The sequence below is a fragment of the Squalius cephalus genome, assembly GCF_949319135.1.
Source record: "Squalius cephalus genome assembly, chromosome: 21".
NCBI classification, from domain to species: domain Eukaryota; kingdom Metazoa; phylum Chordata; class Actinopteri; order Cypriniformes; family Leuciscidae; genus Squalius; species Squalius cephalus.
In genome coordinates, this window is record NC_137142.1 from 25,691,447 (window position 1) to 25,707,196 (window position 15,750).

At 34.7% G+C, this 15,750-nt stretch overlaps 1 protein-coding gene across 1 annotated transcript in view; it reads left to right on the forward strand.

The window, feature by feature from the left end:
* The window catches only part of srbd1 (S1 RNA binding domain 1), a 54,896-nt gene that overhangs the window by 1,172 nt on the left and 37,974 nt on the right, over positions 1–15,750 (forward strand). The window contains exons 4-14 of the mRNA XM_079855995.1: positions 824–1,075; positions 1,269–1,435; positions 2,438–2,555; positions 2,656–2,794; positions 3,930–4,026; positions 4,205–4,367; positions 10,342–10,445; positions 11,359–11,466; positions 11,550–11,707; positions 13,550–13,640; positions 13,726–13,833. Coding sequence (XP_079712121.1) covers positions 824–1,075; positions 1,269–1,435; positions 2,438–2,555; positions 2,656–2,794; positions 3,930–4,026; positions 4,205–4,367; positions 10,342–10,445; positions 11,359–11,466; positions 11,550–11,707; positions 13,550–13,640; positions 13,726–13,833 — 1,505 coding nt within the window. The remainder of the gene's footprint in view (positions 1–823; positions 1,076–1,268; positions 1,436–2,437; positions 2,556–2,655; positions 2,795–3,929; positions 4,027–4,204; positions 4,368–10,341; positions 10,446–11,358; positions 11,467–11,549; positions 11,708–13,549; positions 13,641–13,725; positions 13,834–15,750) is intronic.

The window sequence follows — 15,750 nt, forward strand, 5'->3', positions numbered from 1 at the left end:
TTTTTGTATTTGACTCGGCAGCAGGAACTGTCTTGTAATAAGTGTACTGTAAGTTGCTCTGCATAACACCATCTTCTTTTCTAAATGACTATATGTTATCTATCTACCCTGACTCACGTCAGCAGTTGTAATATAATTTTAACCAACAAAAACATCATGTATTCAAATCACTTACTTCATTGGGATGTCTGGTGATTTTTAAAATCTAAGTATATTCTATGTTCTATAATTCTATAAGTTCTATTACTTTTTCTGTACACACTACAATTCAAAAGTTTGGGTTCAGTAACTTCAGTTAATTTTTTTTTGTTTGTTTTTTAATTAAATTAATACTTATATTCAGTAATGTTGCATTAAATTGATCAATAGTAACAGTAAAGTCAAAAAGTTTTTTATTCATTAATTCTTTTTAAAATTGTAAGAATAAAAAAAAAAAAAAATGTAGCCACAAAAAGATTAGGCTGCACAACTGTTTTTAACATTGATAATATTAGGAATTGTGAATTTATAAAGGATCATGTTACACTAAAGACTAGAGTAATGGCTGCTGAATATTCAGCTTTGCAATTACATGAATTAATTACACTTTAAATATAAATTAATATAGAAAACAGTCATTTTAAATTGCATTAATATTTTACAATATTATAGTTTTACTGTATTGTTAATCAAATAAATGTCGTCTTGGTGAGCATAAGACTGATGTACAGTAGTATAGCTTGACATTGGCATTAGTTAAAGACATTAGTTAGGCACTTTTCAAATTAGCAGTTTTAATATAATGTACTCAAATTACTTGATTCATTCTGTTGCCTTATTTTAGAGGTTGTCCATCAACTTGAGCAGGGAGTTCAGTAATAATGCAACTGTCCCAAGAGATATGCCTGATGAGGGTCCATCCTCCAGCCAACATATCCCCAAGATGAAAAAAGAGGAACCAGATGACAGCTTCACCTTTGATGAACCTGCTCAGAAGAAGCAGAAGACCACAAACGTGCCCCAGGGAAGACCTATAAAACTCAAATCGGGCAATGCCTGTGTAGAAGACTTGCAGATGAATTGGGATCCCATTCGGGTGGGTTATTACTTTCTTGAAACATGAAATAGTGATTGACTCAGTGTTGTTTTTGAAACAGTTGGATAAAGGTTGTTAACGGTATTATTATTATTTGCTATTTTGTGAATCCAGTCTTTTTTTTTTTTCTCACATAGTACAATAATAGTAACTCAAATATTTCAAGACCATTTCTTGCTTTCATCCCATGTAGGTTCTTGCTAACAAGACGGGTGTGGAGCAGTGGGTGTGTGTGAACATTGCACAGCTCTTCCAGGAGGAGAACACTATTCCCTTCATGGTGCGCTATAGAAAGGACCTGATTAACCATATGGATGCAGATGCTGTTCGAGATGTGCAGCTGGCTCTTGAAGAGTTACGGTAAGACACTGGAAGGACTTTTTTTCTTTTTTTTCAGACTTATCTGATATAGTTTAATAAACTCTATTTTCATTTTCAAGGAAACAGAATAAGTGTTTTAGTTTGTGGTTGCTGGATAAAGCTTTTATTTAATCATTTTGCAGAAACTGGATGGATGTTTTTTTTATGTTTTGACTGGTTCTTTGCAATTAATTCATTTAAATGAAAATGCTTTTAGTAGATGAATGTCTCCAGTCCAGTGACACAAAAAGCTGATATTTGAATATGGCTATTACCTGGCTTGAGTTACCTTGATTAGGTTTGCTGAAATCAAGTGTGACCTGTAGATGGCAGCAGAGATTATGCTACACAATGGAAAAAAATTGTTCTCCATGGAATAGTCCGGTGATTCTATAGAATTTCAGCCAGGCTAGGATTAAATGACAAAGTAAACTAGTTTTAACACTTGGTTCATTTGACTAAATGTGACATTTTCTGTTCATAAACTGTTGTTCAAATGTTTGGGGTCAGTGAGGCTTTTTTTGGGAGAAAAAAAGAAAATAAATAAATTGATTCAGCAAGGATGCATTAGATTGGTCAAACAGTAAAGACATGTATAATGTTACAAAATATTTCTATTTCAAATAAATGCTTTTCTTTTGAACACTCTATTCATAAACAATATTAAATATATAAATAAGAAAATTATTAAAGAAGAAAATAGTACGCTGTCCTGCCATTACAGGAACTATTTACACTTAATATATTAAAAAAGAAAACTGCGATTTTTAAATTGCATTATTATTTGATTTGTTTTGATTTGATTATTGTATTGTTGACCAACAACATGCAACTTTGGTTAGCATAGGACAAAATGTTTAAAAAACATGAAAAATATCTTACTGACTTTTGAACAGTAGTATAACTTGACAATGTAATAGACAATTAGTTAGCCACTTTTCCTAATGAGAAAGCAAAGTGAAAAGCAAACAGGATCAACTTAATTTTATGCATATGTCTTAGGTCAGTGGCCAAGAAGAGCAGATCTGTGGCTCAAACACTAAAGAAGGAGGGAGTTCTTACTTCAGACCTGGAAATGGTTCTAAAGAACTGCACAACAGCTGATGAAATAGACCATGTGGTGAGACAGAACAAGCTTCTCAGCTTATTAACTTGATCATTTGGTGTGTTTTTGACTGTGAGGGATGTAATGATAGCATTTACTTTTGTGTTGTCTTTAGTATGGCCCCTATAAAAAGGGCAGTAAGCTGTCCAAGGCCAGACGAGCTAAGGAGCTAGGACTGGAACCTGTTGCCCTGGCTCTGCTTCAGGCACCTCAGACACTGGATCTGCACGCCTCAATCCAGCCCAACACTAAGGGTATCAGTCTTCTGTATACTACTTGCAGCAAGCAGCATGTTATATTGGTGCTTGTACGCCAGAGGCCTGTAGCATGAAGCCAGTTGAACAAACAGAGTAGGTTTAGAGTTGACAATCCAGCCGGGTTTAGATCAGGTACGTTCTGTATAAACATTCTCTGTCAACTCAGGGTTTGATCCAGAGTTTGTGATTAAATCTGAAGTGCATGCCATGCACCTAAATGTGTGACGTGCAGCGAACTACCAATCACACGGAACATGGAGAGCATCAGTTTGATTTACTTCTTGCGAGAGAACTGCCACTGTTATTAAAGCTTATATTAAAGCTTGTATTTATATAGGCTATATTTATATTAATTTAAATATTTTTACATTAATTGTCAATTAATGTAATTATTAAATGAATATATTATTTGAATTATAATTTATTTAATATAAATATAAGAAGTAATTAACAGCAAAATAATTTTACAAAACTATAAACTGCTTTAGTTTGTAGCGAAAGATATAGGGGGAGTAGCTTTATTGCATCCAATATATGTTCGTTTGCTCACAGCTGATTGGTCCAGTTTTGGTTTGCAATCTCAAACCCAGAATAAAACCTGCTCCGGAGCAGGGGTGTGTTTCCAAAAGCCAACTATGGTCACATGTTCCATTGTTACCAACACAATTCAACAGAACTTGCGACCATTGTTGGCTAACAATGCTTTTGGGTACAGTACATTATTTTAACAATAATAGTTTTTTTAAATGATTAATGCTTAACATTGCCTCAATTTCTAAATCAAATAAAAAGAGTGATAAAAGACATTGGGTCAGTAGAGGGCAGCAAAGGACTTCATTTTTTTGTGTGTGTTGTCTGCACATGCTTTTGGGCGGTTGACATTGACATATCACGGGAGTGACATCAGTAGCATTTTGACATTTTTCCATATGTATTTCCAAGTTTTACATATATTACCATATAACTATGTGGAATATTTGTTCTGTGGAATATTTGTGCTGTATAAATTAGCAGTAGTCGGAACTATTCTACACTTTCCACCAAAGAAATTCAGTTCTCATAAGTTAATGCAGGGTCACTGATAACTGGAAATGTTATGTGAGATTTCAGCTATTTCTCTTCCTGTGTGTAGGGTTGTCGACCCTGGATGAGGTGGCCACGGGTGTGCAGGAGATCCTGGCAGATATGATTGCAAAGGACAAAGAGACTCTCACCTATGTCCAGTCACTGTGAGACATTTAACAAACCATATTTTCTCCTAATCTCCAGTCCCTCTTAATTATCTTTCTACTACCTATTGACCTATCTGTTTGTCTTGCGCTTTTATGCATCTCCCCTTACATTTTCTAACCTGTCAGTCCCAATTATGAGTGTTATGTTTGACTCTGCATATATGTGTGGTCTCAGGTGTGACAGGAGTGCAGTGACCATTCACTCATCAGTGTCTAAAACAGCCCTGAAAGAACAGCAGCCACAGGAGGGAAATCAGAAGAGCAAACCAAAGGACATTGCCAAGTTCAGCCTGTATACTGACTTCACCTGCGACGTCCAGCGTATCCAGCATCATCAGGTATAGTCACCTCTTATCTTGTGCCATACCAGATTCACTGTGCAGATAGGAAACTTTTTTTTATCTTCCTTTCATTCAGAGATTTAAATATCATGCAGTGATATTGCTTTCTTGGCAAATTACACAAATGCCTGTTCCACAGTGATATGCTAAAACTGCTATTTCATTATCTTTGTAATAAACATTATGATATATTTTCTAAATAATAAAAAATGTCAGATATGATAACATTTCCTGCCATGTGGTCAAAAGTGTGGTTTTGTTTTTCTTTTGGTCCTCTTTTAGTTCACTTTCAATGTGAATAGTGGAGATAAGATGATGCAAATGATAGGGATAGGAAGCAGTAGTGGGTCTGGGGAAATTATGATTTAATGTGTCATCTGGTTGTTAAGTCTCACATAACAGTTTTCAGGTCCAAATAACCCTTCAGATCCCAAAAGCAAACAACAAACGATGCTAATGTGAGTGTTATTTTGGTATCATTAGAATAATAATAATGATTATTATTATTATTATTTTTCATAATATACTATTATTATACATATACATTATATATTTTTTCCCTGTGTGTGTGTGTGTATATATATATATATATATATATATATATATATATATATATATATATATATATATATATATATATATATATATATATATATACTGTATGTATATACAGTACCAGTCAAAAGTTTGGAAACATTACTATTTTTAATGTTTTTGAAAGAAGTCTCTTATGCTCATCAAGCCTGCAGTTAAAAAAAACAAAAAACAAAAAAAAACCAGTAATATTATGAAATATTATTACAATTTAAAATAATGGTTCTCTTTTTTAATATACTTTAAAATGTAATTTATTTTTGTGATGCAAAGCTGAATTTTCATCAGCAAGTACTCCAGTCTTTGGTGTCTTATGATCCTTCAGAAATCATTCTAATATGCTGATTTATGATCAATGTTGGAAACAGTTGTGCTGCTTAATATTTTTTTTATAACCTGAGATACTTTTTTCAGGATTATTTGATGAATAAAAAGTTAAAAAGAACTGTATTTATTTAGAATAGAAATCTTTTGTAACAATATACACTACCGTTCAAAAGTTTGGGAACAATAACTATTTTTTAAAAAAGAAATTAGTACTTTAATTCAACAAGGATGCGTTAAATTGATAAAAGGTGATGGTAACGATTTATATTGTTAGAAATGTTTTTATTTTGAATAAATGCTGTTTTTATGAATAAATGCTGTTAACGTTTTACTCATCAATGAATCCTGAAAAAAGAATTCCAAAAAAATATATTAAACAGCACAACTGTTTCCATCATTGATAATAACTGAGTATCAAATCAGCATATTAGAATGATTTCTGAAGGATCATAAGACACCAAAGACTGGAGTACTTGCTGATGAAAATTCAGCTTTGCATCACACAAATAAATTACATTTTAAAATATATTAAAAAAGAGAACCATTATTTTAAATTGTAATAATATTTCATAATATTACTGTTTTTTATTTTTATTTTTATTTTTATTTTTTTAACTGCAGGCTTGATGAGCATAAGAGACTTCTTTCAAAAACATTAAAAATAGTAATGTTTCCAAACTTTTGACTGGTACTGTATATATATACTGTATGTATATGTGTGTGTATATATCTAAATATTTTAGATTTTACCTATTTTAATTAGCGAAAATTATTTGTTGTGAAGGCCTGCGCCGAAATACGTAGAGAACTTATTTTCCATGTAGCCATGAAATAATAATGGACCATGGTCATCTAGCATTTTGTTGTTGAATTATCTTGAACTCGTGACCGTAGAGTACCTTCACTTAACGGTCCACCTATAAAGCACCATTGGACATTGTTTGATGATTTTTAATAGTTTTAATTTTAGTTTTATTTAACAATAACAACACTGGCTAAAATAGACTTACTGTAAGTAGTGCTGTGGTACCATCAAACAAATCATAATATTCATCTCCATACTGAAATCTTAGTTGGCCAGGCAATGATTAATCTTTTCTGAATCATTAAAATATTGGTGCCCGGGACTTAAAATGCCAGGGCTGTTTATTAACACTACCAGTCAAAAGTTTGGACAGCCACATTTACCTCCGGTTTCACAGACAAGGCTTAAGGCTAGTCCCAGACTAAAATGCATGTTTGAGCTGAAAGCAACTTGCACTGACATATCTTAAAATTTATCAGTACCATTGTTTTGTCTCAAGATGTACACCAGGAATGTTTTTTTTCTAAGGCACGTTTATAAAAGGTTCTTAAATGTCCTAATTGAACTAAGTCTTTGTCCTGGACTCCTGGCTTGACCTGTCTGTGAAACCAGGGCTTAGTTGTTTCTCGTGATCTTAAAAATCTTTTAAACCTTCATTCTCTTCTAAATGCTTCTGCTAGTTTTGTATACCAATATAAATTTGTGCCTGCATCTGAATTTCTTTGAAAAACTAAATCTTAATTCCACTCTGTAAATGAATGAGTTAGTGGATAGTAAAGAGGTAACAAGTGTCCTGCATGTACTTCGCTACTATGTAAAAGCATCCCAGGACACAGCTCATGAAGTCTCTGCAAAGGGTGGGCACTTTGAAGAATCTGAAATGTACTATTTTTTAAAAACATTTTAGCCACTACATAATTCCCATACTTGTGTTATTTCATAGTACGAAAGTCATAATAAACGATGAGTAGGTGTGTCCAAACCTTTGACAGCTAGTGTATGTGCACACAATCAGACGCAAACCACCAGTCCACTGACACTGTTGTTCCATATACACAAGTCCTTATGCCACTCTTCAAAGCTATTCTGTCAGCGCTGTTTAACTGTTTATGTTTGTGTCCCCTTCCCCCTCTCTCACTTCATGGCTACCCGCTTATTCAGAGTTGGTTGTGGGCCACATGTCACAGTGACTCAGTCATCCTTTTCTCCCTCTATTCGTCTCTCTCACCCTGTTCCCTGTCCCCCAGTCATTCCCCATCTCCCCCTCTTAACATATGTGACACGTCCCCATCCACGTGCCTGTGGATTAAAGGCTAGGATTGACAGACACTGCTTCATGATGACAGCCGCTCATGGGCTCTGTGAGGAAGGAGGGGGATCGGGGCGTGAGGGTGAGAGGGAGAGAGACAAAGAGCGAAAGAGAGGCCGCATGAGTGAGTGAATGAGTGCTGGCGAGATCTCCCGTGAAGCATACAGTTTACCCGTTGTTAATCTGCTGACGTGGTTTGTCAGTGAGTGTTAATTTGAGTTTGCCGTGATCTGTGAGCTGTCGCACTCCGGCTAAAATGAACCTTTTCGTGGTTTTGCTGAGGAACAGTGTGGAATGTATTTTGACAGGAGGCATGTGTATACACACATACTTGCTTGTTTAATTTAACACATCAGTTGTGAGAGTGTATTAAGGACAAATGTGTGTGCGTGTGGGTTCCACATGTTCTTAACGAAAGGTTGAACCAGTTGGTGAAAGGTTTTGTTGGTTTTAGTGACACCATTAACAGAGGGTACATTGGTGCTTTGTGTAAATTAGGCAGAATTTATGCATTTTTATTCAAATCAGACAAATAATTTTACATATTGAAAGATGAAACATGGAACAATGGTGACAGAAACATTCAGAATAGATTAATACACAAACTGGCAGAACTTCAAATTAAGTTTAAATACATTTTATTTGAACTTAAATATTATATACACATACATTATGGTAACACTTTACAATAAGGTTCATTTGTTAACATTAGTTAACTACATTAGTTAACATGGACTAAGAATGAACAATACTTCTACAGCATTTATTAATCTTAGTTAATGTTTTATTTCAACATTGACTAATACATTATTAAAATCAAAAGTTGTGTTTGTTAACATTAGTTGTGAACAAACAATGAACAGTTGTATTTTTAATAACAACTGTTAACAAAGATTAATAAATACTTTATGTATTGCTCATTGTTAAATTAATGTTAGTTAATACATTAATTAATGTTAACAAATGAGACAAATTATTTACTTTATATACTGTATAACTGTAGTGGTGTTCTTTACCTTCTGAAAATGTAAAATATTGTTTCATCCAAGAAGTCTAGCCTACTTTTTTCAGAGGCTTGTTAGTCCAACTCTGCCTCAACTGAAGGCCCCGTTTTTGTGATTGTACTTTATGTGATTCTGTGATTTCTTAAAGATTTTTTTGAAAGTTTTTATAAATTGTAATTATAAAAATGAGTTAATTGACTCAATTAAAATTAGTGTTATTTTTCTAATTATTTTGTCATATCCCAGTCATGCTATAAGCATGCATTTCTAGAGTTAAAAAATAACCATACATTTGTTTTGTTTTTTACAAAGACAAATACAAATTGAATTTCTTCTTCCAGCACATTCACTAAAAATGTGCTGTCAAAAATCGACAAATCACCAGTTAGTAACAAATAAAAAGTAAGACCACCTTTTATTTGTTACTAACTGGAAATTTGTATATTTTTTGAACTACACATTTTTAGAAACGCTTGTTTTTTTGAGCGTATGATAGGTTGACTACAATAATCAGGTGTTTTTATAAAAACAAAGCAGCTCTCGCTAAAGCAAGAGATCGTGTTTATTTTGTATGGAGAATGATCATTGTTGTATTTTAAACCCCATGTTGTGCATGTTTGTTTTTCTGTACATGCAAAGATAGGAAGTGAAAAGTTCATCCTTTCTTTCTGTTTTTGTAGAGGCCATCCTCTATTGCTCTGTTCCATAGCAATGTAGTTGCCTTTATTTGGAGAAAAAATATTGAATCGGAATAGCTCAGTCTTTAAAATAATATTCATTTCTGTCGCTTACATTCCTCATATTTTTCCAATTATGATTTCATTGTTATTGAGGAACATGATATGTTGAATATTTAGACTAAACTTTTCCCCCTTCTCTGTTTTGAAAATGTCACGTCTTGGACTGGCATGTCTTAAAGCTGGAGAAATATGACACTAAACTGAATCTGTGAAAAATGGGTTTTTAAAATGGCTGTTTTTTTATATTTGGTTTTTCAGTGACAAGTGTTACACTTAAACCTTATTTTTGCACACATTGTCTTTTTTTTCCAATTTATCAGCATTGTTTGTATGTGACAAGCTTTAATACTGGCTGAGTGATATGACAAACAAGAGTATATTTTAATGGATATCTGTGCGGCCTATTTTTGACAGCTGATTTTTTTTCTTTGTAGAAATATATTGTCCTTGAATATATAAAGCCATGCTTGCTTTTATTTTTAGGATATGTTTATGTTTTTGCTCAGTGTAGTCCTGTGGTAATTTTACACATGATTCATGATTTAATGTATGCATTACTATTAATATGATATTATTAATAAATATTCAATAACTACACAGGGCATAGTTGGAAATGACACAGGGTATGGAGAAAAGTTTGATATTTGTTTTGACATTTCCCTCATCACATGCAAAACTTCAAATGCAATAAACATCGCATGAGAAAACCCAAGTAAACAGCTGCCTTAGGGTGTTGAAATGCCAAAATATGGAAATATAATTTTCATCATATTTCTGGCTGCATTAATTCACGTCTTGATCGGGCCATTAGCTGTTGAGCAGTGCAGAGGGGGCGGATGCCTGCTCTGTGGTGGGGTGTGTGTTTGTGTAGGGGGTTGGTGGCATTTGTCAGCTCGGTTCTTCCGCTTGGAGTCCAGATTGATGGGTCATCTTTTCCCTCTTGTTTCCTTTCAAAAGGTTTTCCTCAGAAAAGGTCAGATACTTAAAACTATTTGCTTCACAGCATGTCACTTCCCCTTAGACGATCAGTAAGGGAAAAGTGAGAGAGGCACTGAGCTTTTCGGTGCGACACGAGTGCGTCTTAGTGCGCTCTGACTTGTTTTAGGAGAGAACGGGAGGGGGTGGTACCGACGGTGCACTACCCTACCTCGCCTTGTGTCGGCTGTCTCTACAGGTTACTCTCTTGTTTCAGACGTTAGCCATTAACCGTGGGGAGAATCTGAAGATTCTGACAGTGAAGGTCAACATCCCCGACTGGGTGAAGAATGACTTCTGTAGGTGGTGCGTCAACGTCAGGTCAGCACACACCCACAGTGTTCATACATGCACCACGCCTCATCTTCTTACTTTCTTCCTCATGGTCTGGCCCAGTGCTGTTGCCTGCTTGATGGGCAATGGGTTGGGAAGTGACTTTCACGCGGCCAGGTGTTAAAGATTATCCACAGGTTTTGATACTGATGTAGCTCTTTCCAATATGCCTCAGACCTCATTTCTTAAAAAATTATGTTTTTAATAATGTAAAAAAAAAAGATTGGTTTAAATTTATTTGGTGAATATTAACCCACTTATCTCCATATAAAAAGAAAGGATTAAGCTCAACCTAATATTACCTAAATGTAAAAGCTCTATGGGGTTGGAAGTTACATTAAATATAATTAACATTAGCATACTACATGAACAAATGGTAACACTTTATTTCGATTGGTCCATTTTAATTTTTAGTTTTTATAAGTAACTTTGTCAACTTATTCTACTAACTCAAACCTGACAGTCTGGTAATACTCTAATGAGAGTAAGTTGACATGTATCAAAGTTACTTAGTTAGAATAACCAAAAAAAAAAAATTCAAATAAAAAGAATTATTTTTTTCAAAGTAATTACTTTAATTTGAGGGATTTTTTTATTTATTTATTTTATTTTAATAAGTTAGTAATTTTTTAAAAACATTTTTACATTGAAAAGTCATTGTGCCAAAATAGATTTTTTTTATTAAAAGAATATTTCAGCTGCACTGAAAAACACCTTGTTCTCAAAAAGACAGTTAGTTGTCTCCTTGATAATTTACACATTTAAACTTAGAAGTAATTATTTCCATGTAGTTAGTACACAATCATGTCAGATTTCGAATACATTTATTAGTGTTTTTTTGGGGAGGCTGTATGAGCGTGTTAATGGTCTATCAGGACTTCATCTGCCTTTTGACTTACAGATGGAGGCCACAGGGATTTGCACAGCCAGAACTGATGACGATTTTGAAGAATGCTTGTGAAGATTCCTACAGAAGATTCATTCTGCCTTTTCTCAGTCGAGGCTACAGGTCTGTTCTCACCAGATAGTAAAGCTTCTCTTTTTTTAATACTGAACACAAAGATGCATTGCCTCTTTATCTTCTTGTCCCAGGTCTAGGTTGACTGCTAGTGCAGAAAAAGAGTCCATTGCCATGTTTGTTCGTAATCTGCGTCAGCGTCTTCTGATGTGTCCTGTGCGTGGGAAAGTCATCATGGGAGTGGACCCAGGGTTTCACCACGGCTGCAAACTGGCAATCCTGTCCCCTACCAGTAAGACACCTGAGTAAATGTGGAATGAATTAATGAATAAATTACATATGCGGGCATACACACACATACTTGTATATGTGATTTAAAGGGAGTCTCCATAGGCGTAATTGTTTTTATACTGTACAATCTGTATATTCAATCCTCCTACACTAAGCCTACCCCTAAACCTGCCCATCACTGAAAACGTCACAATTTTTGAATAATAAAAAAAAACACAGTTTAGTGGGAAGTGTCCCATAAAGCATGTTTATGTTGTAATACCCATGTCATTATACACATTTGTGTCCTCATAAACCATATATACAAGAACACACACACACACACACAATAATATTTCATGTTCTAGAACTGTTCTTAATGAATTATTAAAAAAATAAATAAAAATTTAACAATGATATATATATATATTTCAGGATTCTGTTAAAAATAAAAAATTCAAAAGAACAGAATTTATTTGAAGTAGAAATCTTTTTTACCAAAATAAACGTGTTACTGTCACTTTTGGTCAAGTTAATGTGTCCTTGCTGAAGAATTAAAAAAAAACACAAACTTATCCAAAACCTTTTAAATGGTTGTGTTTCCACAAAATTATTAAGCAGCAAAAACTGCTTAAGCATTTATAATATGAAATGTTTCTTGACTAGCAAAGCAACATATTAGAATGATTTCTGAAGGATCATGTGACAGACTGGAGTACAGGAGACTGGAGTAATGGCTGCTGAAAATTCAGCTTGGCCATCACAGGAATAAATTATATATAAAAATGTATTCAAATAGAAAAGAGTTATTTTAAACTAATCATATATTGCAATTTTATGGTTTTTACTGTATTTTTGGTCAAATAAATGCAAAAATCCTTGGTGAGCATAGAAGACTTCTTTCCACAAAAAAACAAAAAAAAACAAACCAAATCATAATTCTTCCAAACTTTGTGTGTGTGTGTAAAAGAAAAAGTAAACCTAGAAAAATATCAGAAAAAAGATAACTTTAATAAACAATAATACAATATTTAAGAACAATTGACAACAATACCATATCATGCATGTCTTTTTGTCAATTGGTTATAAAGGTGTTGGGAGAAAAGAAAGAAAGATGCTTTTACTGTAATATTGCAATCGATATGTTTTATTATAATTTATCGTTGTTTATTAAATTGATCTTTTCTAATATTTTTCTAGTTTTTCTATTGGCTGTCAACTAACAATCAAATAATAATCTAATAATAGTGGATAGTTATGGTAAATTTGAGCTGATGTTTTGAAATCTTTGTAATCAACCAAATATTAGTCTAGTATTGAAATAGATCATATAGTCATAATGAACTTTTGCCGTTTAATTGTAATTACTTTTAGTTTAGTGCAGCTAATTTTAAAGTTGATGAAGGAGACAGATTGGCAGGTGTGATGAGAATGCCCGTTGTGTCCTCTGTGCGTGGAGCTACACGCTGTGCCCTGTGTGCCCCGCGTCCAGGCGACTGATCGGCCTGGCGGGTGTGTGTCAGGTGGCATTGCCATATTTGCCCTCTGCCCTGCAGCAGCACCACACGCAAACCCAGCTTGACTGTGACATGTCTGTGGGTGTGTAGTCACATGACCTGCCTGGCTCTTGAGGTGTCTATTGCGATTAGACTGCCTCTCTCAGGCTGACAGAAAATGGTAGCCGTATTGTCTTGAGAGGAGAGGGGAACAAGGTGGAGGCAATAAATTGGAGAGGAAACGAATGGGGGTCTGCTGTACCTACATGATGATGATGATGATGTATTGTTAAGTTGATTTCCACATAAAATCTAGTCACATACGTCCTCTACTGTCCTGACATGTCTACTCTTTATTCTTTCCTCAGGTCAGATCCTGCACACAGATGTGGTGTACCTCCATGGCTCTGCTAAACACAAAGAGGCAGAAAAACTGCGCCATCTTATGTTCAAACACAGGTATTGCAATCATAATGATAACATTGAGTAATTTGCAGGCACCCTATATATCTATGAATAACTTGATATTTTTGTTCTCCCACAGCTGTCAAACCATTGTCATAGGAAATGGCAAAGCATGCAGGGAGACTGAAGCCTTCTTTACAGACCTAATTAAACGGCGCTTTTTCAACCCCATGGATGTTTCCTACTGGTATGACATTTCCCTTTTTTTAGAAACAGAGCAGACCAGTGAGCAATACAGCAGATGCTGTTCTTCTGAGAGTAACTCAGCATTTGTTTGAGGTCACATCAGGCTCCTGTACAGTCTTAGTGCAATTGCAGATTTAAATTAGAACATTTTTCATCAATAAACTATACTAAGAGTGAAAATAGCAACTTTTAAGCAAGGTACGCAGAAAAGGAGCAAAGGAAATGGTGCCGGTCTGGAATGTGTTACTCTTGCGGGTTTTAAATGGTATCTGGACCTTGTTTGACTGTCTCTAATTAAAAACAAATATTTCTCACCGCCCTTCAAACCAAACCAGTCCGACGTGTTTTCCTCCAACCCAAATAAAGGCTGGATCTGGGATTGTCTCTCTCTCCATCTAGCTAGACTCGTGTTTGTTGACTTTTGGTTCTGACTGGAGAGCTGCCCAGAACCGCTCTGAAGTGGCCGTTTATGGCGTACACTGATGGTGGTTTTCATTACAGCTCTCCGCATCCCTCAGTGCAGCTCAGATGGGTTGCCAAGTCTGCCTCAGTAGTTCTCAGCAAAGCATGATGCGTCAAAATTGACATCCAAGGCGCTCTACAAGTGGATCCATTTCAACCTCCATTCTAAAATGAAAGTGGAAGATTTGAGATCTCAAAATTGGCAGTGCAACGTCGACTGCTGCGACGGGTGTGCCAGACAGTTTGAACTTTGTTTCCTGTCCTGGTAGTCACAGCCAAGTATTTGTAGAAGCAGGGTGCAAGTTAAAATAAATACTTTAAAACTGCACGCTTAAATGTTCCATTAAGTGGAAAAATTTGCGTGAAATGCTTAAACAGGACATGCATTCCCGCTTGTTGTGTTTCGCTTTGGATAAAATTGTCTGCTTAATGAATGAATGTAAATAAAAAAGAAACATGGAGTGGTTACATGTATGAAAATACATGAAAGCATCATTGCGCGTTTTACAAATTCAAAGTGTGCTGTATGGTATAATTAATTTAATTTTAATTTCTTTATATTTTCATAATTCAATTTTTGTGATAATACTTCACCCTTTGTCTGACCCTTAAACTTCCCATTTTTTTGGACTTGCCAATGAGACTCAACAATTATTCCATAGAATGCTTACAAACATACATTGACTCTTGCTCACCAAGGCTGAATTTAAAAAAAATTATATTGTGAAATATTATTACAATTTAAAATAACTCTTATTAATTCTATTTGAATATATTTTAAAATGTAATTTATTCCTGTAATGGCAAAGCTGAATTTTCAGCAGTTATTCCTCCAGTTTTTAGAGTCACATGATCCTTCAGAAATCATTCTAATATGCTGATTTGGAGCTCAAGAAACATTTCTTATTATTACAGTATCAATGTTGAAAACAGTTGTGCTGCATATTTTTGTGTTAACCGGATTACATTTTTTAGGATGAATAGAAAGTTCAGAAGAACAGCATTTTTACAGAAAAATATCTCTACAATATAAATGTCATTACTGTTACTTTTGAACAATTTAACATGTCCTTGCTGAATAGAAGTATTCATTTCTTTCTGACACTAAACTTTTGAATGGTACTGTAGAAGTGTAGATGCATTTTGTGCTATTGTGTTTTAGGTGATATGTTTGTTAGGGAATATGTAATTAGACTGTTTTTTTTTTTTCATTCCCTTTTGAAAGTTCGTCTCCACACAGTGCACTTTGTACATCACTAGTCAATCAAATCGACGGCTTCATTTGCACCGTCTGCTATCTGTCTCCCTACTCCTCAGCTTGTTCAGAAATAAAACCATCCGTTGCCCCCACCTACCATCCCGTGCTCCCTCCCTTCTGTCCCGACGTCCCCGCTAGCCGTCTCCTTTCCTTTCGTTTGCCTGAATGCTCCTGAGGAATGACAGGCAGTGCCGGCAG